At 43.6% G+C, this 27357-nt stretch overlaps 1 protein-coding gene across 10 annotated transcripts in view; it reads right to left on the bottom strand.

Moving 5' to 3' along the window:
- The window catches only part of LOC122568008 (solute carrier family 12 member 4), a 99446-nt gene that overhangs the window by 29722 nt on the left and 42367 nt on the right, over nt 1-27357 (bottom strand). Inside the window, exon 1 of one of the 10 annotated variants that reach the window (XM_043727263.1) lies at nt 232-1756. The exons of the other annotated variants lie outside the window; for them this stretch is intronic. Coding sequence (XP_043583198.1) covers nt 232-301 — 70 coding nt within the window. The 5' untranslated portion in view covers nt 302-1756. Of the gene's footprint in view, nt 1-231; nt 1757-27357 lie in introns of those variants that run through there. 10 annotated transcript variants of the gene reach the window in all.

The following is a 27357-nucleotide window of genomic DNA, read 5'->3' as shown; positions in this document are numbered from 1 at the left end:
TCGATGGTATCTGATACACGTGACATTAATGTTAACGTAGTTGAAGGATGAATCCCAGAGCGAGTCACGGGGGAGAAACTATCTACCATACAAGTCATGCCAAGCAAGGTATAAATGATCTGTGTCCCTTGTCAATTACAAATCGAGAAAACCAGACTTACATTCTACCAGGAAACTAAGTGACTTTAAAGTTTATTGGAAATAGTTTAGCGAAAGTGGATACAAGCATACCGGCTTCCATACGAGCTGGCGAGCCATCGGGCAGAGTTTTGCCCTGGGACTTCGGCGTACCCTCGCTCATGCTTTTGCCGCGTCTTTGATCCTTCGAAGCTGAGTTAACGTAAACCGCCTCTTGCAATCGCCACCTAGACGTCTTCTCGTCTCCTTGTTTATGACCTAGAACCCGCCTTCCCTTGGTATCCTTCGATCGTACTTTGTTCAACGGCACTCCGTCTCCTTTTGCGCGACTGTCCTTTTCTCCCTTGCTCGGGGTTTTTAGGTAGGTAACTAGGTATTTGGCACTTTGAATCGTTTCTCCTCGAACTCTCCACTAGTCACTTTAGTCGACGAATTCTTGCGAACCCTCTGGAGAACGGGTCGAACCACTTTCGAAATATTTGACTTCTTCTCGAAAGAGTAATTTTATTCGGAGGAAAACGACGGAATGCACAAGCCGAGGAGGATGAGGCCGGGAGGAGTGACGGGTACACGCACGCCGGGCCCGAGACGGAGGGTGTGTTGTCTCAACGCTTCAGCCTCATCTTCCGCATCCCTCCTTCCGTAGCACACGGGCTTGGGTTACGCTTGTCGTGTCGCGGTGTCACAAGGTCACGGGATCAGCGACGGGATCGGCTGGTCTAGATCGAAAGAGAGGAGCCGCACGCACGCAGCCAGTGCCGGCTGGTCGCTCGGTCGCGCACGCTCCTCTAATTAAACCACGCCGGAACGACGATCCCCGGAAATGCGCGTCTGTGTTCGGGAGGATCGATCGTTCCGATTGCCACGGAAGCGCATCGACAGGTACACCACGGAACCGGGTGGATTTCTCTCTTTCTCTTTCTTCCTCTTTCTTTCTTTCCTTCTCCTTCTCCGTCGGTCCTCGATAGAAACGTTTTCGTCGGTTGGTCAAATCGTGGAACACGGTTTTTCAAAAATATCCTTCTTCAAAAAGCTCGAGGGATACTCTTGCGGTGGCTAACGGGAGGGAATTACGACGCAACGAAGACGAAGAGGGAATGGACGAGCAGCTAACTGTAGGTCACCACCCCTGGACGCTCGTCTTCCCCGTGGCTTAGATGCTGCGGAGTGCTGGAGCACCTTCGCCACCCTCTAGCCTGTTCCCCCTCTCTCCCTGTCTCTCCGCGACTCACTCGCGCTCCACCGCTCCCTCTATCTCTCCTTTTCTGTTCCACCCACTGACGGCGCTCCGGTCGTCGTCAGTCGGTCGGTCGGTCGGTCGGTCGGTCGATCTGTCGATCCGTCGTTGTGTCTGGTTCCGCTGTCAGCCACCGCGGCTGGATTCGTCTCGGGCGTGGAACGCGACCGAATTCTCGCTTCCGCCGATAGACGCGCACGACCACACGACCCACTACACGACCATTACGCGACCCACCACGGACCACACCATCGACAAGACTACGACGACAACGAGGGTAGGTTTCCCTCGCGGAAAACGGGAAAACGTCGACTGAGACGCGGTTGAGGAGAGGACGTGGCCCGAGAGGGTTTACTCCAACGAACACTCCCGGCTTTTCCAGGCCTCCTCCTCTCCTCACCTCCTCGCTGCGCACGCTCCATCCGACTCCCTGTTTCTGCTTCCCCTCTCGTTTCGCTACCCTTTACCCTCCTCTGTTTCGCTCATCCCTCTCGCCTTCCCCTATCCTCTTCCTCGCTCTTCCTACCTCCGCTTCTCCTACCTCTCTCGTCCAGCCTTTCGATCTTCTCCTTTTATCTCGTGACTCTCTTCCCTCTTGGTTCGCCACCCTCCGCTACCCCTCCGTTTCTTCTTTCCCAACCGACCCTCTATGTATATCCAATCCCTTGCCCTCCCTCGCGTTGGCATCTTCTCTCGCCCTGCGTAGCGTCTACGCTTCTCCCAGCGTTTGTTAGTTCGCTCGCACTCGCGCGTGCCAGCCGCGACGCGACGCGTCCCGGGCGTTCTCAGCTTTTCCACCCTCGAAGCGCGCACGCGCGGCTGCAACCCCGGGGATGTCCTCCTTTCTCTCGCTGCGGGACTTTCTTTCTATCTTTTTCGCTCCTGCAGCTTCGAAAGATAGAACGAGATCGAACGAACGTTGGACAAAGAGGCGAGGTAACAGGGTGGTTGCATCCCCTTTTTCCTTCCGCCTCCTTCCTCTTTCCGTTGATCCTGTTTTTTCTCCTCGCTATTTGGACTTTTTCGCCTTTCAATAAGTTTATTTTTTCTTTTTTTTGCAACTCCATGTTCAGACGCGAGTGCAACATATTTGTTGCGTGTTGATTGTTTCTTCTCGTTCCTCCTTCTTCTTGTTCCTAGAGCATTTCTTTCGTGTTGCTTCTTACTTTATTTTATCTTTAAAAAACCTTTTCGTACTCTCAATTCGATTACTTTTTTCAGTCCACCTGCATATTTCACTGCTATTCTCCCGGTGTTCCCAATTGGCGTCTCGATGTTTCAACTTTCACACGTGCGTCGTTTGTCCCAGCCATAGACCCGACGTATCCCTTTGACTTTTATTTTGCTTACCGCGTATGTAGGTGCGTGGGACTTGATTTTCCGGTCGCGAATCTCACCTACTGATTTTACCTTATTTTCTCTCTCGACTTCGCGTTGCTCCCATTCACCTTGCGTCTCTCCTCCTCTCTGTATTTGTTTTACGCGTTTTGTCATTCCCGTTTCCTCTTCCTGTTACGCGTCGAATCTTCCTAATTTTACTATCGAATGTCTCGTTACCCTTTCCATTACCTTTTTTCTCTTCTTTCTTTTCCATATACGCGTAAGTTCTACTCTGCTTTCTTACAACCGCTTCTTAACTTTTCTTCTCCCTGTCTAATCCCCCTTTGCTTCGATCGACTTCTTTTTTCCATTTATTCCATATCTTCAGTTTGCCCTCTCCCTGCTAAAAAGTTTTCCATCTTTTCGTTTCGCTGTGTACATATACCTTCGAAGCTCATGCGAATCGTCTTCCGCCAGCCTGCAGGAATATTCCGGTTCGATTCACCGGCGTCGTTGAATATTTTAACCGTTGATCAATTTCAACTGTTCCGCAAAAAAGGAACCACCTACGCCACAACGAATTCTTGCTGAAATTTCTACAAACCGTTATTCGTCCTTCGATTGTTCCTTTTTCGGTTCAGTTTTTATTTTCTTTTCTTTATTCTTTACAAGTGTGCAAAGTTACAGGTTTTTTGACGAATGAACGATCGTATAGGATGTACGGAAGCTGTTACAGAGAAAATGACGCGTGAAAGGTTGGATACAGTTCTTGTCACTGCTAGTTTTCGAGCTTCCACTTCCCCTACAACCGTTTGTCTTCCGTTTATCCTTTTTTGTCGCACTTTGGCTCCTCTTCTTGTTCATTCGTCAAACGCCAGACCGTTTTGTCGGTTGACACGAAATCGGACAACGCGACTTGTCTCTCGTAATTTCGACGAAACAATCGGAGTCGTTGGATGCCAGCTCGAAAGCAGCGAGAATTTCCCTTTAAACGGAATTCTCGTTCAGATGTGCCGCGGAAAATTGCCACGGTTGCTCTTCTTTTACTTTATTAATATCGTTCTTCGTACGAATTGCCTTTGTTCTTTTAGCTTTATTTATTTATTTATTTCTTCAATTATTTAATACTATTTGATTTATTTAATACTAACGGCTCTCCTTCCAATATTATAATATAGAGAATTACGTCGATTGTTAGTTACTTTCAGATCAAATGGCCGTTGTAGAGCCAGGAAACGGGTCAAAATAGTCAGCAATTCCATTTTCGAGTAACGAGCAAGGTAAATTTGCGACTTTGAGAATGCAATACGACGAGTTTAGAAAGAAAGCTGTCCGTTTCTAAAATTATTTTCGTTATTACCGATGTTCTATTTTTAATATTTCGAACGTTTTTCACCTCAAGTTCCAAGAAAAGGAATGCAAAGTTGTCTCGTTAAAATAAGCACGTCACATTGGTTTCTCGTCTTATCGTTCTTCCAGCACGACGAAATGGTCGGCGTTATCGCGTCTCGTGTTCGAGATTTTCTAGGTAAACGAGGATCGTTGCGGAACGCGCGAGGGAAATCGAACGCGAGCGAGCAGCGCGCAAAATTCCGCGCGATTTCTCCTGTTACAACACCATTTGAGCGACGCGGCTTAATGCGGCTCCAGGGGGAAAAAACTGCGCGTTATTTCCTACATAAAGCGCGATATTTATATCACGAAGCGTGTATGCGCGAACCAAAGCCGACAGCTTAAGCTCGGTATGAAACGGCGTTCGATCGAACGTTCGTTCTCGTTTAACTCTCGTCGAAAATATGCTAGAAATTTAGTATTTCAATTGGTCTTCCCTTTTAACTGCTTCTATATTTATTTCTCCCCTTTCTCTCTTTTTATTCATACTCGCCAATTTATATTTTGCTTTCAATTTCTAAACCGCGGAACAAAGACAGTGACAATTGAATAGTCTGTATATTTAATTTATTTAATTATTTAAATTAACTGTATATTTAAATAGAGATTAAATATTGGTAGTTGTGACCATTAAAGTTGTCGTGAGACGATATCCGCCATTAATTTAACCGTCATTCTTAAAGAGCGATGATTTATATGACAAGGCTGAACATTCATCTTTCGTATCTTAAACTACAATTTCTCGCGAAATCACGACACCGATCGTTTTCCTTTTTCTTCAACCCACCGCTCTCCGCCAGCAAAAAGGATTGGCGTTTCAATTCGCCGGAAATTCGACAAATTCCGGCCGTTTTTTCACGCGCTAACGACACCGGACAGATTTATTCAGCCCGCACTGCAACTCGTTTCCGGATAAAAGTTCTTCCACCTTGGCCTGCTGAACTATCTCCGAGATAGTCTCGCAAATTCTTTCCCTCAACGACGCTTCCTCGGCGGTCGTTCGCGACATTTTTTACGGTTCCGAAATCGTAACGATCTGTATGAAATGAGACTTCCTTAACACTAGCATTACAAGGCCTGGTCGGTTTCAATATTTACTATAACATTGTACGTTCGTTGTTATTTATCTCTATTCATCCAACTTTAAAATTCATATATTATCTGATTAATCAGTTTCTCAATTTTTATTAATTTAAGAATTAATAAAAAGAAAAGAAAATAGAATTAATAAAAGAAATAAAGTTAGAGAAACAGAAGAAATGACAACGAATGTACAATTTTAAATTAAATTTTCATTTTTTTTTGCAATTAATTGTTTTTTGCAGCGATTGCAATTAAAAGTGGGAATGGGAAATATCTTCATTCAGCGTGAAATATTCTCTTTTCTCATTCGAGCGAGTAACGCTAGGAAAAAATATATCCGAAATTTTGTAAAGTTATGGAATTGTCAAAGGATGAATTTTGGTCCCGCCCTGAGAATTAGATATTGGAAAGATCGAACTGGTTTCTAGGGGTTGCTGCAGAAGACTCGAATCTTTCTCGAAGATCGCTCGTGACACGACCACCGTCAAGTTTCCACGATCCTCTGTTCCACGTTTTCGATCCACGTTACCGAAATTCGAATAGCTAAATCCTTTTGCGCGGCCGAAGGAATTATTTCTCGATTCAACGAACGCACACAGCGAGACGAATCGTCTCTTTCATTGTGTTTCTGAAATTGGATCGTGAAAAATAGGGTTTCCTCGATACTCTGGCCATTTTGAAATGCTGCCAACGCGATCGTATCGGGCTAACAGGCAATAACGACGGGCGAGCGATGATCGTAAACGATGCAAAAAGCAGAGGATAATAAACCCTCGATCGTGGTTCGTTCGTTCCACTTGATAACTCACCTCGCACCCCGCTTGCCAGTCGTTTCACGATAGAAACTTTCGGCAAAGCTCGGTCAACAGCACGGTTTACAGTCGGTGAACTTTGCTTTAGCGCAACTGGATTTGTTGAAAAATCATCGAACTTAATTCGCTTCGTCTCCAAGTTATCGTACCTATCTGCTCGATCGGGAAACTGTGACGAAAATTAAAACTGTCGCGAGAGAAACGCTCGCTTGGTGCGGTGAACCAAAAATTTACGCCGTTTGCGTGCGCAAGAAGTTTCGCGTTTGGCAGGAAGTCAAAAGTATCGCGAGCAACGTTCTCTCGTTCGATGGTTTATTCGGATAAACTCGCGTAAGTACAATGCGTCGCGAATCAAATGGAATGGCCCTGGGCCAATAATTAATTCAGGCTCGTGCAACGATCGTTTAATCTGTAACGCAATCTCGCGTCGTGTCGTCTCGCCAATTTTCCAAAGCAATCTCTCCGTTCAAACAAAGGCCTGTAAGTGGATCGAAATCATTCTCTATCCTCGATTCATTTCGTTCGTTTTATATTTTATTCTTATTTCTCCTCCATAACAAATCGAACGTATGTGTTCGACAAACTTTGAAAAATATATCGACGACGAATACGATGAAAATATTTGACAAAATTCTTCTTCTTCGTTGCGTATAAATTATAAAGAAATATTCGAAGTATAAAAGGCAGAGAATAAACGAGAATTCGTCAACTGAATATACTATAATCCATATATTATGGAAAGCAGCGGTACGTACAATGGCAGCGACGTTAATCCGACTGGAAGGGAGAAACGGCGGTAATTAAGGCGTATCACCCGGGCTGCATGGGTGGTGCAATCAAATGGCGCAGCCAAATCCCTCGGAAAATTGATAATAAATGGAGAACCGAGATCATTGTGAAGCATGGATCCGCGTGAAATTGTACAGCTTCGCCAATGTAAACGTCGAACACGGTGCTAGCCTTCTGTGCTAGTAGTTTGCACTGATTAACTTCGTCAAGTTGTTCTCCCGGAGGGTCTTCAACTTCCAACAGCGGTTTAGCTCCGCTACTGATACAATCGCTAATCTTTAAACGATCCGCACACGATGCTACAAGCGTAATTGGATAAATTTATTGCTCCGCATACAGAAAACATTCAGAAAAGGGATATATTGTTTCCAATGGAAAATATATTTCCAAACAGTAAAATAATTCTCCAAGTGTAAGGTATTAAAAACTAATTCTCTGTTGATGAGTCAAACGAACCTATGCAAAATATCCTTTTTAAGGAGCGTTCCGACTGAAAAGCGTAGCCAACTACAAAATCGTTCTAGGAAATTACATAAATTTCCTTCTGATCCCCGAGCCGTACAATTTTTTCCAAAAGCTACGAAACAACAGAGAATGGCGGAGCAACCGGTTCGCGATTCGGTTAATTGCGTTCCGGCTGTTTCGACGGGGGTTAATAGCAAAACGGCGAGCGTACAAAGGAGCGGCACAATCAGGTAGCCAGTTGCGTTCGCCTCTTTCGTGGAGCAATTAGATTCAATTACAGGATCGCTCGACCGTAATTAGAACAACCCCGTGCTTTTCTGCTCGCCGCCGTTGCGTTTATCTCCGCAAGTTCCGCGAATCGACGCCGCGTCGGGATGCTCGGCGCCTCGCCAGACAAATTGCGATGGGAGCTTCGACGAATTCGATCGTGCAAACTTGCTTTTTCAATTTTCCTCGTTTTTTCTTCCCTCTTCCTTCCTTTCTTTTTAACGTCTGTCCTCATTTTCTAACAAAATACAAACATAGGCGTTGGAACAGAAGAGAAAACGAATTCGAAAAGGTCAAACGTGCAACAGTGTCGGATAGCAATAAATTGGTGTATCGCTGAACCTCCGCTCGTTTTCTCGGCGAATCATTTTAATTTTAATTGCACGGACACTCGTCACGTTGCCTTTTTCGTTGCGCGATCGTCTTTGACGAAGCTTAGCCTTGTCCCCTTTGTGCTCCGTGTTGAATTCGCTCCGGGGTATACCAGCCAACAGGGTTTTAAATATCTTGAAGTAATTTCGCTAGACTAAGTACCTCTTTACAGCTTCGATAATTATAATCAACCTTCTTTCGTTGCGTATGCAGCTACGCAGATGGTCTACTCAAACGTCTGTCGATCTGGAAACACGTTTAAGCGCGTCTGTTCATCGTCAATTCTTAACGTACTATCATTAACCACCCCCGACAATCGGTTACTTCTTTGCGTCAAATATTTTTATGTCACGTACGTCTTCGTGGTAATTCAAAATCATCGCGACAGAATACGAACCTCTCGTCTCCCCCTTGGCGCGAGAAGTAATAATCTTCGACTTTCCGCATCATCAAGATTCTTCCAAATGCCCTGAACAATCTCCTCCTGCCCCGTAATTAATCAGCCCTTCAACTACGTTCCGAAAAAGACATCGATCCCTTTGGAAACGCGAAACCTGGCAACGACATCCCTTGATTCTGCGTTCGGTTTCACCTTCCTCCCTGAGGAAACTTCGTTCCTTCGTTCTCGGAAAGTCGATGTCACAGAATGCAGAAGCTGGACGCTTTTAAATTCGATTAGAAAACAAGCCAACAAGCTTTGACTCGGCCGAGCCTACGGATTGACGTAACTTACTCCTCGGGAGAGGCAGGAAAAAAATACCCGGCTCGGCGAGGGTGTGCCGCGAGGTAGGAGAGGGCTGAAAGTAGGCCAGTGGGTGATCGGTCCACCCTAAGTCTCTCCACGCTTGCGTAACGTAACGTTTCCCGGCTTTTACGTCATCGTACAGTCCAATGACGTCACTGCCGACTACCACGCACCACCTCACCAACCCTGGTCCGCCGGAAACACGGGGTTGGAGCATGGCGCCACGAGTCGAGCGATGCCTGCTTTTGCTCCCGGAGGAACCAACCTACCGTCCAACGGTTCCCCACAGAATTCTTATGCGAGAAATTGAAAAATGAGCGCGACGGGAGTGGCAGGCTTTTTTCGCACGAGGAACGCCGACACGACGACAGGATGACGAAAATGAATCGTCGTTCGCTCTTACGGTTCTTCGAGTGCACTTTTCATCCTGGATTCTTCGAGGCGCGATCGATAGTTTTTGATTGTGACAGGTCGTGGTTTTAATTCGTGAATAAATCCTTTCGTCGTTCGTGCAAAATTTGTACAAAATATTTTGATACTTGGCGAAGCTCGTAAATGTTTTCTGGGCTTCCGGTTATGTTTGGTTAAAATTCGTAATTTAAAATACCTAGCGATATACGTACGTACGTAATTACGGTTGCAAGCAGAAGGTTGACACGATCTTTAAGAATCTTCCTCTTTAAAATTCTCGCATTTTGTTCGGATTTTTCTTCGTACTTGTGCAAAGAGTGAAAAGAGGCGACGGAGAGGCTGGTGTTAAAACGCGAGGGTCCGCCGTGCGAAAGGAATTCGCGAGAGCCATTAGCCGGAACATGGAATCGTGGACGTGGTATTACGGAGGGAAAAATACAGCGATATGTATATGTTCGATGTCCGCTTGCAAATAACGTGGACGCGGCTCGTACAACGTCCCTTTGTTCGGTGCTTCCGCGCGCGCGTCCATCGAGGTCGGAAAGTTTATTTTACTTCTGCAGCGATCTTCGTTTTCCACTGCTATTCACTTTGCTCTTACGTATTATTATTACAAAATCTTCTATGTAGTTGAAAGATCTCCCATCTCTAAACGTAATTTACCTTTAACGCGGGTAATTTATTATCCCTTCAATTTTACCTCAAACTTTCTTAAATGACGGTGAAACGGTCTTCTTGTTCGATGAAACCAGACCAAAATCGTGAAGACGTAAAAATTTAAAAACCAGCATAGCAAGGTTAACGACAATAACTATCACACAATTCCTAGACGCGATACATCTGCTATATACATAGTTCCTACGGCGTATTAACACTACGGCGAAAATTACTACAACTGGCGTCTTATTGAAAATCTGGCTGAACGATATAATCTGTCGTACAATTTCTAGCTTATAATTTGCCATTCAGAACGCGACGTTGCACTGCAAATGACATGCCACGTGTAGCTTAGTCATCGTAATCATCCTTCGTGCGAGCAAGAAATTTAAAGTATGGAACGTTATGGTTTTAGGGAATATGTGTGACGGGATATATTCAATCCTAGGGGTTGCGAGATTTCTCGAGATTTCAACATACGCGAAGGGGAAGATGTAAGTCCGTAGGCATTTGAAAAATTCTCTAAAACTCAGGAGCAACGCCCGAAGGTGGCGGTTAGCAAGCAACCCTCATCTTCGCGTATTCAAGCTCCATTAAGCCTGACACCAGAAGCTCCGTTGCCCCGGGCTATGGACCCGAGATAAGAACCCCCTCGAATTCCTCTTATCTGGGTCAAAGATATGTGCTCTATCGCCTGTATATATGTATATCTATATACACGTACGGTGTGCATCCTGCACGATAAACATCGTTGACACGGATCATCCGTGCAGACTTTTCATGCCGGTCCATTCGTTTCCGATAATGCGCTGACCGAACCATTTGCAAAAGCGTCAACCGATTCGCGAGAGACGATATGCGGCAACGATTAACCGTTTGCTTTTTTCATTTGTCGCTTTGCTGCAATTTAGTCATTTACCATCGTACTTTGAGTTCGTTGAAAGTGAATTTGCGAGGTACGATGATTTCTTGATGTAAACTTGCGGATTCTCAATTGTTTCTAGTTCAATGGGTTTTCTAGTTGAATTTCGCGTAGGGTAGAACCTGGATTCTCAAGTTCCAATGACTCGTCGGTCCCACCTCGCAGGTTTCCAATTTCTTTTTATCCCGATGTAGTCTCGTTTTATCCTCACGTAGTCTCTGATCCGAGCATTTCGAATTTTCGTTCCGTTTGATCGTAACGCTCTTACAGTTGAGTCCCAGGACCTTTAAAATCTGAACTTGCAACGTTTACGTTTATTTTATTTCGAGCACTTTCTGCCTACAACTCACGGATTGTTTAATTTCCCTCTGATTATTTGCACATTCAGATCCAAACATCTCTAGTATCCGAGCTTGCGCCATCTTATCATCTTACAGACCTCTCGAAATTTGTCGTTTATTTTGCCTGCAAAGTCCAGAAATTTCTTGGCCCGAGTTTCAGCTTCGTTTTCGCTACGACGTGAAACAAGTTCCTAGCTCGCCTATCCAAACTCTTTCTCAGGATATTAAGTACGAAACAAGGAACGGTTCTCGAATAAATAGTCGCGACTCGACGAGTCCAACCTGCTTCTGGGAAATTTCCGGTCTGTCAGTACGGAAATTCAGTGCGGTGCACTCGCTCATCGATGTTTTCCGCTCGAGCAAATAAACTCGGCCGATTTTCGCGTTTCCTCCCGTTCGCCGACGCCGCTACGCCCACAATTTCAAGCGTGCAGTTTAATTCCGTAAACAGTTTCGTCTCGCGACCCATTAACCCTAAGCGTGCTAATGTATGGTAAATATTTAATAGCAGCTGAAACCGGTAAATAATTTCACGAGAACGAGGTTCGATAGTTGTTGCTTGGCCGCAGCCACCGACGCGACTGATATCGTTTTCCTCTTTCCACTCTGTTTGTCTCTGGCATTTCTGTTATTTGCACGTTACTCCAAGATATCGTTAATCCATCTGTATTTTTCTTTGCTGCTAGAATTCGTTCACGTCTGTCAATTTCATTGAAACAATGCAGAACTTTGGTGATTCTAATTCGATTGTAATTCTATAGGGACTGTAGACCAATAGCAAGACGAAACTGGAGCAAATTGGAAAGCTAAGGAATCGAGTTTGCGATATTCTTCTGCAATTTTCGACAGTGGAAAGTAGCTTCGAAATTAGAATAAGAATTTATCCTTACGGAGCTAATTTAATCGACCGAGTTGTCGCGAGCTGGCCTGTCTTCCAACAAAGTTTCTTCGAGAGATCGTCCCTTAAAGCAGTCGTCGGACTCGCGAGAGTTTCAAACTGACCTTTCGCCACAACGTAATTATAACGTTCGTTCGGTCTTTAGAATGCGATTATACGACGATTGAAGGGAATTCCGTCGGTTGAAAGCCGGTTATAAGCGCGCTTTTGGAAAATGTGAGTCCATTGTGATGCAACGTTCAACCGTCGAATCAAATTTACATAAAGTTTTCAAAGCTACGCAAGCTGAAATTCAATTTGTATTCTTCGGTTCGGTGGACGAGGAATTAATTCAACGCGGCAGATGCTTCAAGAATAGATCCAACATAGCGATTCTTCCAAGTTAAACGTCGTTCGAGCTGCGGCTTGCGTTACAAAGACAAAGAGGATGGAGGCAGCTTAAATCGCTTCGGATTGAAATCGCGAGTCTTCGAGTTACCAACAGTTCGAATAATCTTGATGTTTATGTTCTGAAATTTCGGTTTACTTCTACAGGAAAGTCATATTTTCGTCTTGGAAGATGCTGTTCTTTCGAAGCGTGTCTGACAGGAACTGCAAGTGTATTTGGAACAACTCGAGTAGAAGAACAAATTTAAACGAATAAATCCATCAGGACTTCGACTAGATTTAGCTCTGTGACATCTGTGATCATTATTAACGAGAAACGGAGTTAACTGGATGTACACATTTCTATTAAAACGCACCAATCTGCTCTAAACTTTACAAGACTTCGATCTTTATGCAACGAAGGAATTAAGAGTTTACGTAAAGCGGAAAAGTTTTACAGGAAGCTTTGCGTAACTAATTGCGACACATAAGATCGTACATACACAAACGGACCAAGGTTCACAGAATTAAAACAAATCTTGACATAGAACGACGAAAACTTCTCACAATTTCGGTCATTTCCGTCTAATTTCGTTTCAACGTGGAAAATGTTGGACAAATTAGCGAAAAAGAAATCGCGTCGATTCGAAGGTGTTCGAAGTTAATCGATAATCATCTGGCGGATACGCGCGCGCTGGAAATCCACGTCCCGGTAGTTCTCCACCTGAAATAATCGTCGATCCGTGACCTTAACCCTACCCACTTCATCGCGCGCGTGAAATGTCGTCGAACCGTCACGTCGCTTTGATATAGCGCGCAACCGAGTCTCGGATGTCTGTAAGTCTGCCAAAAGCCGTGGCTTCTATCTATCATCGCGCTCTACGCGACGACAATGCCAATAAACGCCACTCGACGCAAGAGTAGGTCAGGATTTCACAGCGAGATACGTCGATCGAGAGTTCGTCGACGCGATCGCGGCTCGGTTCCGACGCCTGTTGTCTCGTTTGCCGCGTATCCGCCTCTGGTTTCCCGCTGCCGGTCTTACTCAGTTCGATTCCCAGGCTTTCCCTATCCAACGTTTCCGGTTTCGACGTCGACCGTAGATTTTCAGGTTTACTGCGTGTTCTTACGACGGAGCATCGTAGGATTTGGATCATTCGGAGTTTGATGACGAAGGATATTGGGCTTAGGAGGGCTTAGCTGGAAAATGCAACGAAGAATGAGATCGTGGACTACGAGAAGAAATAGGGACCGAACTAATGAAAATAAAAACCATGGGGTATTACGTGATTTGCGAAGATTTAGTTTCGATGATTTAGCGAATCTTTCAGAGCTCGCTGGATAAGAATATGTTAAATCCACCCGCGAATAAAATATATTATTTGTTAAATTAGACTCTCGATTTTATCCTTCCGAGATTCAATAAACACAGAGATAAAGCGCTATCCCAGGATCACCATCTTTTACACGCGAGCTTAAAGCTCCGATCTTGAAACCCTCGACCCTATGTTCTACTCTATTATTACGCTTCTATCGCTCCTCCAAGGCGTCCGTAAATAAAGTAGCCACTACCATAAAAGCAACCGTAAAAAATTTCACAACTCTCGATGAGACCACAAAGAGAGACATTAACGCGATCATTCGAAAGAGACGTAAAGATCGCGAGCAAGAACGATCCATTGGGCTGACGCATTTTTCGAGAATTCGCTGTTGCATCGGAGGAAAAATATCTTTTTCCTCGAAATAACGTTACCTTCCAGTTCACGTACGCGTTGTTCGAATAGGCCAGCATAAAGGTAGAGTTTCACGGATCACGACAACGAAATACGAATGATCCAGCGTAACGAGATACGGGGGCAGATAGTCGTTTCCGTCCACCTTCCATTAGCGGGTCGCCACTCGATGAATAAACCCGCGTTTAATCCAATTCTTTCGAAAGCGTGCGCGCTTTTGTTTGCCAACCCACTTTCGTGGTTTAGCGTAGAGTTTAGCAACACAGTTGTGTATCGTAACATATTGAACGATGAAAAATGCATGTCTCGTTAGGGAGTGTGACGAACGAGGAAATTGAAGTCTCAAGGTTAATTTTCCAGCTTGGAAAGGAGAGTGTGCTGCGAAGTAGAACAAGCATTCATGGATCAGACGGTGGTCTGTACGGAGTCTAATCCTTGACGTGCTAAGAAAGAACGATCGACGTCTTTGCCTTGAGATTTTTTTAAAGAACTCTGCGAATTGTTTTATCGTTACGTTAATTTGTATTGCCGTATTTTTCGCTAAGGCGACTCTCTCGAATTTAGTGATAGCCACGTTATGGTTATCGTCGTGACTTAACCTACAGATACTGAGAGTCTTTTCTCTTCTCTATTAACATCTTTTCAACAGGATTAAGAGCAAGAGGCACGATGAAAGGAAATATCTTGCAGATTCGTCCTTTTTCCTAGTCGCAGCATGCGTCGCCGCGGCGCCATCGGATGGGAGATAGTTAACGAGATTAGAGTGTAATAAAACGCCCGCAATTAGAGATGATCTTATTCGATGGATCAGAACCGCATTGGCGCGGTCGCGGGTGCGGTTATGAGAAACTTCCCCGGAAGACTATTCAATAGACACACGTTCTGCTCCCACCCTCTCTCTCTTCCGTATTTCGCGTGTTTCAACCCCTTGCCTCTCCATTATTTTTCTCTAACGTCCGCCTCCGCTTTAAAACTACTACTTCAACTAGCTGTTTTTCTTCCGTTTCCTTTCTACTTTCATATTTCATCCCATTCATCTTTCTCTTTCTTCCGTTTTTTCTTCTCTAATTCTACCCGTTCCACCGAACTTCTTTCGCAAATTTGTCATCCTCCTGATCATGGTCCAGCTCGGGACGTCTCTACCCTCGATCCGACCCCAAATTCTTCACTCTATCGCCTCTTTCTCCATCTTCCTCCCACCTTTTTCTTATCTTCGGCCAACGTGCGGCCGACGCGATCCTTTTATCCTCGCCCACAGGCTGTCCCTTTTCGTCCCTATCAGTCAGAGCCTCCCTTTCTCTGCTTCCCTTCTCTGTCCCTGTTTCTCGTCTCTCTCGATTCATCGCGATTTCGTCCGGTGTTCTCGTCTCGTTCCAGGCCGGATCGATAGAGCGGAGTCTGCGTCTCCAATCCGCGCGTATATACCCGTGTACTTTATTATCATGCGGTGCACCCGGTATATTCCCCGGATACACGGTACCCCGATGCGAACCGCGCCCGTTTTTCAGCCGGGAACGACAACCTCTCTGACAGAACATGTCGGCCAGCCTGCCGGAAACCACCGCGTCACCGGAAGGATACCGCCGCGTACTGGGGTAACCTGCCTGTCTCACTATTCCACTCGTTGGATCATAATTAATTATGTTCGATTCGTTGATAATTGGGCCGAGGGGGATTGATTATTAATTTTCCTCTCGTGCTTTGGCGATCTTGATATTTTGATAATTAAGGAAATTCTGATTATTAACGTTCGTTTTGTACCCTAGAATGTTTAGAATTATTTTTGGAAAATTCTTTTTATACGGATCGACAGGAAGTACTAAAAATTTTATTGCGATTGATTGTAAAATTGTATTGTAATTGTCGACGGTTCCGTTATTGATATTGTATTACCATGCTCGGTTCAACTAGGGAATTTACCTGCAACGAAAATCGAGGAAGGGGACAATCTCCGTTAGAAGATGCAACAACAGTTAAATAGCACAGTGAATACTGGTATTAAGTGTAGAAAACACCAGATAAATACAGGTATTTCCTTGGCTAATTTCGGGCAAAGTAGCCTGAGTTTGTTCTACTTTAATTACCAGTGCAATTTTACCTCTAATTAACAAATGTGCAATCAACATCTCCATTTGCCATTCCGTTCTTTTTCTAGCAACGTTAAGCTATCATGTAACTTTTTATAGAAAAGCCTTTGAAATTCTTCCGATACTTGACAAATTTCACGCGAGACTGAGAAATCGATTTTGCGTGGAGGGGATCGAGGCAATTCAACATTCCAATTACACGGACTCGGACTTGTCGGCTGACGAAAACTTAATTGCGATCGCGCACCACCGAAACAGGGCCAAAGAGCTACGTGAAATCGTCTGATCGGGGCCAGAGGCTCTGCAGATGTAATTCCGCCTCCGTTTTCGATTCTCTCGCACGGAACTAATAACCTCGTCTCACGGGGGCGTAGCGAACGCGTGATTCCGTGTAAGAAAGTTTCTCTCGGTTCACCTACATAATTTTCTCGTATCCAATTTGATGGATCGGCTTGGCAACTACGATCGGACGAGGACCGAAGTTGCGAATCTTTCGAATTCAAAGTTTCTCGACTCCTGAACTTTTCTTCTCGTTGGCGTTTATTTTTTTATTTTCAATACCCGCGATTAAACGCAATGTTTCATAAAAATTCGCGATCTAATCACAACATCTCGTGGATTGTAATCTCCGTCTCCTTTAACATTAGAACTACCACACTAGTCAAATTGACTGGTTTTACAATTTTATTTTAAAATTCCTACTTCATGTTCAAACTCAAAATAATTTTGTATCAAGGTTACTTATACCAATACCTGTCAAAATTACTGGTACTTGTCAAAATGTAAAAGGATCCTGCGATGTCTTTATCGAACCCCGATTAACCAGTTTCCTCGTTTTGTACAATTTCCCACATGTTTTTAAAATTTTTACTGCGTATCATTCGATATGACGATATCAGTTATCAGGAAAATTCCGGATCGATCGCTAGATGCTAACATTAAAAATACCACAGCAGTCAAAATGACTGGTTCTACAATCTTATAAGTGTCAACCCTCGTTTAGGGATGATGGTCCCAGATGGATTAATAATACCAAAAATGTACTACATAACATGGAATTCCTTCTGTAATAAATCAATAAATATAAAAATATTCTATTATTATATATTTTCTAAAGATCAGACATTTTGGCTGGTTTTGATAGAAATAGCTTCGTGTTAACTATCGGTAGTTCTAGTGTTTAAGATAAAAAGTTGGACAGAAGGATGTTATCTAATATTTCCCAACTGCTATTTCATACGTGTACAACTATCTCCCTGCCTTTCGTATTTTCAATTACGTCACGCTCTATATTATGTTGACCAAACTATAACATTCGTCCTACATTCCGTAGCTTCCTTGATTTCCTCAAGATCTCGTCCGATCAATCAACGGATACTAGGAGCAATCAGAGAAACTGTATGGGCATTCGTGCGCGAATAGATTCCTAGTGAGGCACAATATGCGCACACAGGCCATCGTGCACGCTGACCCAACACGTTTTAACGACGATCGATCCTGTGTATAGATCGCTGGCTGCAGTTGAATATTCGGTTCACCAGCGATACGCTGTGAGATCAATGCTGCTTGTGATTCAGGGACACAATTATTCGAATTAGAGATTGGCCGTGCTATTTGCGTCAAACATGCTATTAAATATCCTCGAATGGCGACTCGACACGGCAATCGAGTGATCCATTCGATCAGCATTGTATATAGTCAAACGACTCTGCTAAAGCGTACGATACTTTACAGCGTACTTGTAAAGTTATCGAAGTAGTTCTAGCTATGCGTCACTCTGTATCGAGAGTATAGCGATTAGATTTTTACAATCGTACGTAGAGAGCACTGTCTTTGTATCGGAATTTCGCTTTGATCTCGAAGACTTTCTTCGTTCTCCCAAATAAAGTTCTCGATCGGGTCGATAAACGTAGTATCGACTCTTGTACACCTTACCGATCATCGCCAAATTTCCTCGTGATTCTTATTTCTCCTCAGCAACGCTTCTCACTCACCGTTATTCTTCTACTGCTTTTTCCATACATATCTCGTCACAACTACGAAACGTCTTCGCAGTTGCACTCATCATCGATCTTGTCAAAATGATCGAACAAGGAAGCGGTTTGTTAAAGAGGGAAAACGACGGATAGAGAGGAAGAAGTTGACAGAGAAGGAATTAAGGTTCGAACGATCGAGCGAGACAAAGTCGATAGAATTAGAAGGATTAATCGATAGGGGACTATGGATAGGGGCAGGGGGCATAGTAATTTATATCGGGCTTGCACCTTAATAATGGCGTCTCCTCGATTTTGCACGACCAATCGATCATCGATAATTGGTTGCCGCTCGATCGACACCGCTCGTCTACCGACGATTAACTTTTTTATTTCTTCCGCGACCGCGTTTCTATTCGAGTTAAACGCTCGAACGGCTTCGCCTGCCGGCCTATTAACGAGAATCGAACTCAAGGCGCGCTTCCATTGTCCTCCCGTTGACGTTAAGACCGGGGAGGATCGCTGGAAAGGTCGAGGGCCTCGTAGTTCGTCGACGTCCCAGCTGCTTCAATAGTTACACACAAAGTTGTAAGAAATTTTCAAAGAAAAAATGTTCTTCCTCTTTCTCTTTCCATTCTAGAAAGTAATTTATAAAAGAAATAAAGTGATACCTATAAGCTGGACACATAAGGAAATTGTTTACAGGTTGATACACGTTCGTATTGTGCATGTTGACATTCGTTTGAGAACCATCGGAACGTTCGACCAATTTTTATAATTCTCGATTAGGTTGACACGCGGTATCACATATTTATCGCGTGTCAACATTTGATGGATACGAATCTATTTTTAATACGAAACGTATCTATGCAGGACGAAAACGAATATAGAGCGGATAGTTCACCTGGCCAGGCGTACAGCTTTCCCACGATTCGGATATGCATATCTATATACAGGGTCGTTCACAAGTAAGGAAAACTCGGCTCAAGGCGAACCATCAAATTCTTGCCACGTTAAAGTACAATTTATGTTACCGTGACAGTGAGTTTCACGCGTGATAAAATTTCGATGGTCGGCCAAAATTTTTGACGATCCTAACAAAATATTTTCGACAAATATTCGAATAGTCTGTCTAAAACAAACAGTGGTTACGAAAGTAAAATGTCATTAAAATCAGAAGAGACAAACGTTTCTTACAAACGTTTGACCTAGTTTTTTTCAATCGTCCAGTAGCCACGTGTATCGAGAGAACGACGCGCGGGGAGCTTACTTTTCTTCAAAGTTGTCTTGTAGGAAGGCGAATTGATTATCGATTTTCGTTTATCGAGCCTGGTCATGCGCGAATCTTCATTCGTTTTCCGTCAACGGACTTCCGGTCGAAACGTGCGTCACGTGGGCCCGATTGCTAGCTACGTTTGATACGACGAAGCTCACCCGTACCGTGGGATGTTCGCAAATACTCGACACATTCCAATGAGGACGCCGATTTCTATTGAATCGGAGACAATGAACCGGCGCTTGATTTACCCTTCGATCTCCGAATTGAACGCCGCGTTGAGAAATTACGATCGCAGACGAAGATTGCAGAAGCGTTTATCACTCGGACAATTTTAACCGTTTTAAACGAGGAAACAAGTATAATTGAAATTTCTCTAGATATCTTAAGGTTATCGATAAAATAGTAAAAGGAAATATACCATCGTCGATTACGAAAGTACTATAAGCATTTAAAAAATCTTCGAATTCATCACGCGATTTAAACTTTTCCAATCGAGTAAAAACAATAGTTGGAAACTTAGAAGAAAATACGTGTCCCAAGCACGTCGACCGCTGGTTTGAAGAAGCGCGAATCCTCATCAAGGAACCCCTGCGACAGACAATGGTCGTTTCGACTTTGACGGTAAATCCTACATTGTTTTTCTTAACCTTCCTCGTTCCTGATGGCGCTGAAACTCGGTCGACGCTGGAAAGGGGTCGCCATTGGCCTTCAATTCCCCACGAAAACGTCCTAACTCGCGACATCAACGCTCCTCGCCCTTCGAGAAATTTCCACCCTATCCGCGCCACGTCGATCGGAGTAAATCCACCGATGATTTTATTATTGCCGCAATTCACGCTAGCTCTGCTTCGACTTCGAAGCTTGGCGATGATCGTCGAATCGACAGGAACTCTCCCCAAAGTATTTACGACTGTTTGTTTTTAGAATCGTTTGCATAGATGATAGTGAGTGTTACCGAATCACAGGTATCGAGTGTTGGAATATTGAAATATCATGTTCCTTCGTGGAACAGAAAGAGCATTTAATATCCTTGCACGCTTCTTTTCGTTGTGGAAAGTGCGCGTTTGGCGATAATAGAAAACGAATCGTAGATCCATGAAAAGGGAAACTTGGCAGGCTGTGTACTTAATGTATAATTCATTGGCTTCTGATTCAACTTCCATTGATTTGCCGAGGTGGCAGGGTCGCGACCGAATGAAACTGGGTTGCAAAGTCGCAGAATCGCCGAGAGCAACCGCGGCGATGATATTCCTGTGGTCGCGCACCCGCCTCCCCGGAAACAAAAACGACCGACCGCGATATATCGTGGCACTCTGAGAAGTGGCATTCGCGAAACATCTGCCGTCACTACGAATTTAATCTTCTCTGGCTGGGAAACGTAAACGAGGAATGTTCGGTTTAAGCCCCTGCTTTACGTCTGTCTATTAACTTGCTCCCCCGATGTTCCCCTTTATTCTTCCAGCGTCGCAGCAAAACTTCCGAAGCTAAAATTCTCGATCGAACCTTTCAACGGAATTTCTTTTGTATCGAGAATTTACGTTTACGGCATATTCTACGATGACACGGTTCGCGTATACCACAACACATTTTTACATCGGAGACTTTGTACTTCCGCTCCATCTCACCTAAAGCTGCCATTCTTGCGTATCTGGCATACGCCCTTTGGAATTGTTCGATATTCCAGATATTTGAAGATCGCTTTCGTTCCAGGACATCTACAAAATGCATATTATATTTCGTTGTATTCTCGGTCGTGATTTTCTTTCTATGCTTGTAACACTTTTCTTGCTTTGCTATAACGTCATTTGTTGTTCGTTATATTGGTGGAATATTTCTCAAGGTCGTTGCGTTGTTATTTTCGCAATTGAAATCCCTTGTGAATGTCCCAAAGCTGTGTGCTTTCATCGCTGAAATTTCTTTCTGCCGTTCTAGTGCCATTTTCTCTTTTGCCGTTGGAATTTTTCCGCGCCCTTGCATCTCTTTCTTTCTTTCCTTCATCCTTATTACTGGAATTTCATTTCTAATGCTCTTGCCCTGCTTTGCTTCTTATCGCCGGAATTCCTCCATTTTCTTGGAGGATTGGCGTCCCTCGTTACTACAAAGTATCTGGCTATGACCGCTTCTCCAAATTGCGGAACACCTAGCTTCGTCGATTATAGTGTACCACGGAAAAGTATCGTCGAAGGGAAGCATCGTGTGTCGAGTGATAAATTACTTCGCAGCACTGGGATCCACGGTGGACACGAAAGTAGCTAGAACTATCAGGAGCACGCCACACACGTCCTCGGCAATCAGTCAGTCGACAGAAATGATTCTCGAGGAAGTGACCATTAGTAGCGACCACTGGTCGACCACAAGATGGATCCATACATGACAGGTACTTAATTAAATAATAGTTAGAAGCGTATAGAATAGGTTTGGACATCTCGATACTTGTTGCAATCTAAGACAACCGAGTCGATTAGAATTCTAACGAAAAGTGCCATTTCTAGCTAAGCTGTCACAGAACTCGGACGTCGTCGCGATGGACGTGAATCGCAGAAAAAGGAGATTTACTGCCGAAGGGGATTTCGTATAATCTATCGTACGATAGAACATTTTATATCGTTCAAGTAGAATAGGATGGCAGAGGATTAGGATGTTACCTGCAAAGGTGATCGAAAAATTTAGAAAGAATCCACTAGTCCAGTTGTTTGCACATGAAATTATCGCAAGTCAAACGGATTTCGGTGCCCGCGGAGATCGGTAAACCTGAGTTCATTCAGGAACATATTAATATCTGAAGTTATTAGATAGTGTCTGTTGGTCTGAAATACCTGTTACACGGTGCCACTTGATCACAGCGTGGTCCGCTTTGTGAGCCAAACAACACAGATGAAAATTGGTATTGAAATGAAATGGAAAAAAATTCTTCTACGAGTCACAAGAAGCGATATTATCATTTAAATTTATATTTCAAGTTGCTATCAGGTTTGAACGAACGAAGATTGGAAGGATGTAAATTTCTCTGTACTCTTCGTTTCTTATATTCTGCCAATTCCATTTCATCGACTTTCCATCTCATTTTCCCGCCGAGTATCCACTCATTTTCCACCTATGTTCCAACCGCGGCTAAAGTATTCCCCAAGGTCGTTTCCGCTCAGCTAATCAGAGCATTCTTCCGAGGCACGAGAGCGTAGAGTACAGAGACAATCGCGAAACGCGGCGTCTTTAAGAGCGCGTCGTGCACCACCCTTGTTCTCCGCACCCTTTTGATTCCTGCGAGAACAGTAAGGCTAACGAGTAGCGCTCTTGAGGCCGAGCTAACTCGTTATCCCTTCAACGTGACAACTTTCGGTGACAGAGGCGACACGATATGAATGAGAATAAAAAGATCTCGGCGAAGAGGATTCTTTTTGAGCAACGAGGCGTGAAACGAGAACGTTGCGTTTTCTTTCAGACGGACTTTTAATTTACGATTATCGAGGATCGAGGAAAGGAAAATTTTGAAAATTTTCCCAACAAAACGATCAAGCCTCGGGAATTTCGGTATTTTTTTAATTTACAAACATCCTTCGAATTCAAATCTCAGCTTGTAAATTATACTTATGCAGCTCCGGCTGAACGAAGATCACTGAAATATCTATTGGATTGGCAACTAAGTGATTGCGGATTTTGTCATTACGTGGTATTGACAAAATCCGCATTCACTTAGTTGCCAGCCCAATAGCATCACGCGATACATGAAATTGAAATTACAGCGACGCTTATAATATCTGAGTATCTAGCAGTTCAAGGTATAAATTACTAAACGCGCACCAATCGCGAAAACGCAGTTTAAGAGTAAACATTTAGAGGTAGACAGATTTAGAAGTAACAAGCAAAGTATTTTCCAAATTTTTCTAAGACGAACCATGGTTTACCATAGACAAAATTACGCGTACAAAGCGAACCCGAGGAGAAAGAAAAATGGAAATAAAAAAAAAAGAGCAGGTGCGACCAACAAAGATCTGTACGTACCTCTATCGATCGACGGTCGTCAATTAGACGCCCAATGGAAAATTGGTTAAGAATAGCCCGACAATGGAGGAGAATAGCGCGAGGACGCGGGAAATGTGGAAACGGGAAAGCAAATGCGCGGAGGAAGATGGAGGAAAAAGGAGGTGAACAAAGAGAAAGTCGACGCTCGAAGAGCTCGTCCGCGCGAAGAAAAGCTTATAAATAGCTCATTAACAGAAAAGCGAGCTATTACCGCACTGAGCCGGTATCACGATTACGCACACGCTGTTGTAAAAACGGTTCGTCGTGCTTTGAAGGATAGATGATTCACCGGAAGAGTACAATGGAGAAGAGCAACAATGGAAATTTTTAGAGAGCAATTTAAAAAATTCACCGCGTTCTTTTCCCGAGATCGACCAGATAAATCGGATACGCGAGAAGAAATTGAAGCAACAATTATCGGAAAATGTATTTCGATGGAAAGGACCGTATCTAGCTTCGATGAAAGCGAAATCCCACGTGAATCTTTTATCGTTCTTTTTAATAAACTTCTTTCTAAGTATTCTGTTGTTTGCTATTTCCGTGGTTCTTACTTTATCATCTTTTTATTAACCTCTTTCCTTTAACTTTTATCTTTACCCTTCTCCTTAATCTGTTTACCTTTTTTTGCGTATTTATATAAACGTGACAGATCTATATAGATGGAATAAATAAAAATCCTCCAATTTATCTTCATAAACAGCGTTCCTCCTCGTTAGAAATTCTTGTCACCGTTAGCATCTTCAATAGCCACTTCGCACGATATGCCCTTCGATCGAAGGCTTTTTACGACACTCTTGAAAATTCGCTCTCGATCGAGAGAAGGTTCTGCCAGTGTCGTGGATCGAGAGAAAATATTCCGAAGCGTTGAACGAACTTCCAGTTCGACGATCCCCGTTAATCGGTTATTATTGAAAAAAAAATCCGGCTGATCCTGAGAAACTCTGTCCATGAATCTGTTTGGCGGAAAGTTTGAGAGACAAGGGGTGGAAAGTGTCGCTAAAGTGCACTCCAGCCAAGACTCGCGACTATAACGTAGCAAAACGAGGAAGAAATTGGATTCGAAAGGAGATGGTGGAGATTGCCTTCTAGATTTCTTTGCCTGCTCTCTTTTTTCCTCCTCTTCTCACCCTCTTCTTGTATTTTCCCTTATTCGCCTCGCGGTTGATCGAAATTTCCGCTTGATTCGCAAGCATTTTCCTCATATGCGCCATCCTTCACCGAAATTACTCTGATCTCGAGACCGAATTCTTGACGAACAAGCGTAGATTCTACGAAATCACTTGAAATTTCGCTTGGCGGCAGATATTTCCTGAGTACCATTACACGTAGGTTATTACAGATTCTACCAAGTTGCAAAGATTCGGCTATATCTTCTATAGTTTCGTATCGGACACTGGTTTTTAGAAAAAAACGTTGTAATGGCGTGACATCAGGTTTCAAGCGGAAATAATTCGTCGTTACTTGGAACCACGAGATCGAGCAAACCAGTGGCGGACAACTTGCGTTCGGGAGAAATTAATTAGCCCGAAAATTAGTTCTAGAGCCATTGGATACAATGAGCCAAGCGCAACGAGGCCGCCATAAATTACTCGAGCACGTGCTAAAGAGAAGCAACTTCGGCTCCTATAAACTATGCAACGTCATCAAACGCGTGTAAACAGGATTTACTAAAATTCCAACACGAATCTATGCTCTACAATTAACTATACAATTCAATCAACCACGTTATCTCGCATAATGTCGCCATTCTACGAAGGCATTACGCTATCGTTGGAATATACCTGCAGAATACAAGGAGAATCAAGGTATCTGGAAAATATCCGACGAGCGAAAAATACTGGAATATTTCACGATTGCCGTATATTGGAACCTGATTGGTTCAATTTGTCAATTTGTTGGCCCGACGAGACCGAAATAACCAATCCCTTGCAACCTGGTGAATGCTGTCCCGGATATTGCCGTGATAATGGAACAGATCTTCGCCGAATTCTCATGGAAAACTTAGAACCTTGAACTACTTTTACCTCGAAGCAACTTATACGCGGTGAAACGTCTGCAAACTGCTCTCCAATTGTACGTCCCTGAATTGATTTCAAGTCAACTATTCGTTAATATAATGATTACGATAACGTTTCATTGTGACGCAATTAATCACTGAAGCGATATTACTAAGGTGACAAAGCGTTTACCGTTTATACTTTTTCATCGAATACGAATGATTTATCGAGAAAGTTTCCCAAGGGAAGAACGCGACGTGGGAATACCATTTACGGCAGGGAAAAATTGTTTTTCATGTTCGGAGAGTCGATTCATAAATTCGTACGAATGGTACACAGTTTATTGCGTATAGTTCTTGAAACTAAATGATAAATGAACAACGATTTCGCGATCGTTTCCATACTTCCACAGCCAATTTCCTCAGGGTGAAAGTAAAAAACGGTACAACTATCGAAAAGGAATGATTACATTGGCATGGAAGGAGCAGATAAATCGATAGATTGCAAAGAAGGAAACACAAAGTACGAGATGATAAAATCGTACAGTCTATTTACGAATCGTCGATATCCTGCAAGGATGTTCGTTCGCAACCGTTTCCGGACAGATCGAGAGATCGAAGAGGCCGTTTTAAAGGGTATATCGAGCTAATTCGTGGCCTCGTGCTGGCACAAGGTCAGGAAAATCAATAGAACACAAACAACGGTGTAACGATGCCGCGGTCTGATAGCGGCCGTGGCATGGCGGCACGACATTCCATTTTGCGGCTTATCGCGTGCGTTCCGTAAGGTCAGTGACAAAACGAGCCGTGTACCTGTTACCACGATGCAAAGCTTTTTCCTTGAGATCCGCATAAATCGTCCACTTTTATCCCATCAGTCGTCCACTTTTACGAGACGTACTTTGGAAAAATAACACGTCGTTGCAAGAAAACGAATATCAAGTAGAGAATATCAGGATGTCAAGGGGAACGAAAGCTTTTCGTGCAAGTAGAAGACGAGATGTCGCGCGAATTGATTTTCATTGACCCAACTTATTTGATACCTTGGACGAAACGTTTGGCGCATCCTTTCGTTGCATCGCTTCACGTTATGCGTAAGATATTTCGCTATGTGTTATTTCTTGTTTCTTCATATTCTTTGTTTTCTCTACGATAAATAGTCGTTGTTCTGTCTCATTTATTTCATCGCGGAAGGAACAGTGGCGCGATAGAGCCTGTTTTACGAGACTCGTTCTTCTTTCGATCCGAACAATATTTTTCTCTCTTCGTGAAAGCAATCTCGATGCAACGATACGTAAAAGAAATAGATACTAATGTCGATGAATCGTACGAGATATTCTTTAGACCGTTTCATACCGTTTTACGTACGAACCACGTACACACTGATATTCGCGTGAAATTTGATCGATACAACCTACGTCATCCACGTATCTGTCATAATCTGTACAGTATTAAACCTCTGCGTGTATTGTCCCGTAACGTGATCAATTTCAGTACATAGGTATTGCCGGATAGAGAACAAGCGTATCAGAGACAAATACAGTGGGAGCCAAGGTGTTGAATAAATAAATTCGCGATATATTGGATTGGCAACTAAGTGATTGCGGATTTTGTCATTAGGCGGTATTGACAAAATCCGCAATCACTTAGTTGCCAACCCAATATTACGTTCATAGATGCAAAAGGGTGGAAGTGATTACGTAGCAATTTCGGCAGACGACGTAGAAATTTGTTTACGTGGTACGAGTGGCAAATTAATAGCGAGATAACCGTGGTATTCCGCGAGTCTATGTTTTATTTCGTTAACTAATTTCTCCGGAAATATTCGTTGATGCGTTGATTGTTACTTGAGAAACTGTTTCAATTTGAAAGATCTCTAAAACCCCTAGATCTTTTTAGTTTACTTATAAGTCACTGTATGAAGTTCTTCGTGCGACTGTCGAAGATTAATTAGCTTTTCTCTGCCTTTGTAGATTTACTTAATGCAGAAACGCGATAACCAGGAACTTGTAAACGAGCGAAAAATGCGACGAGACGATTCCACGAACGAGCGA

This window comes from Bombus pyrosoma, linkage group LG5 (genome assembly GCF_014825855.1).
Source record: "Bombus pyrosoma isolate SC7728 linkage group LG5, ASM1482585v1, whole genome shotgun sequence".
Taxonomy (NCBI): Eukaryota; Metazoa; Arthropoda; class Insecta; order Hymenoptera; family Apidae; genus Bombus; species Bombus pyrosoma.
The sequence above is the reverse complement of the archived record's forward strand: the minus strand, read 5'-3'. Positions and strand labels throughout refer to the sequence as shown.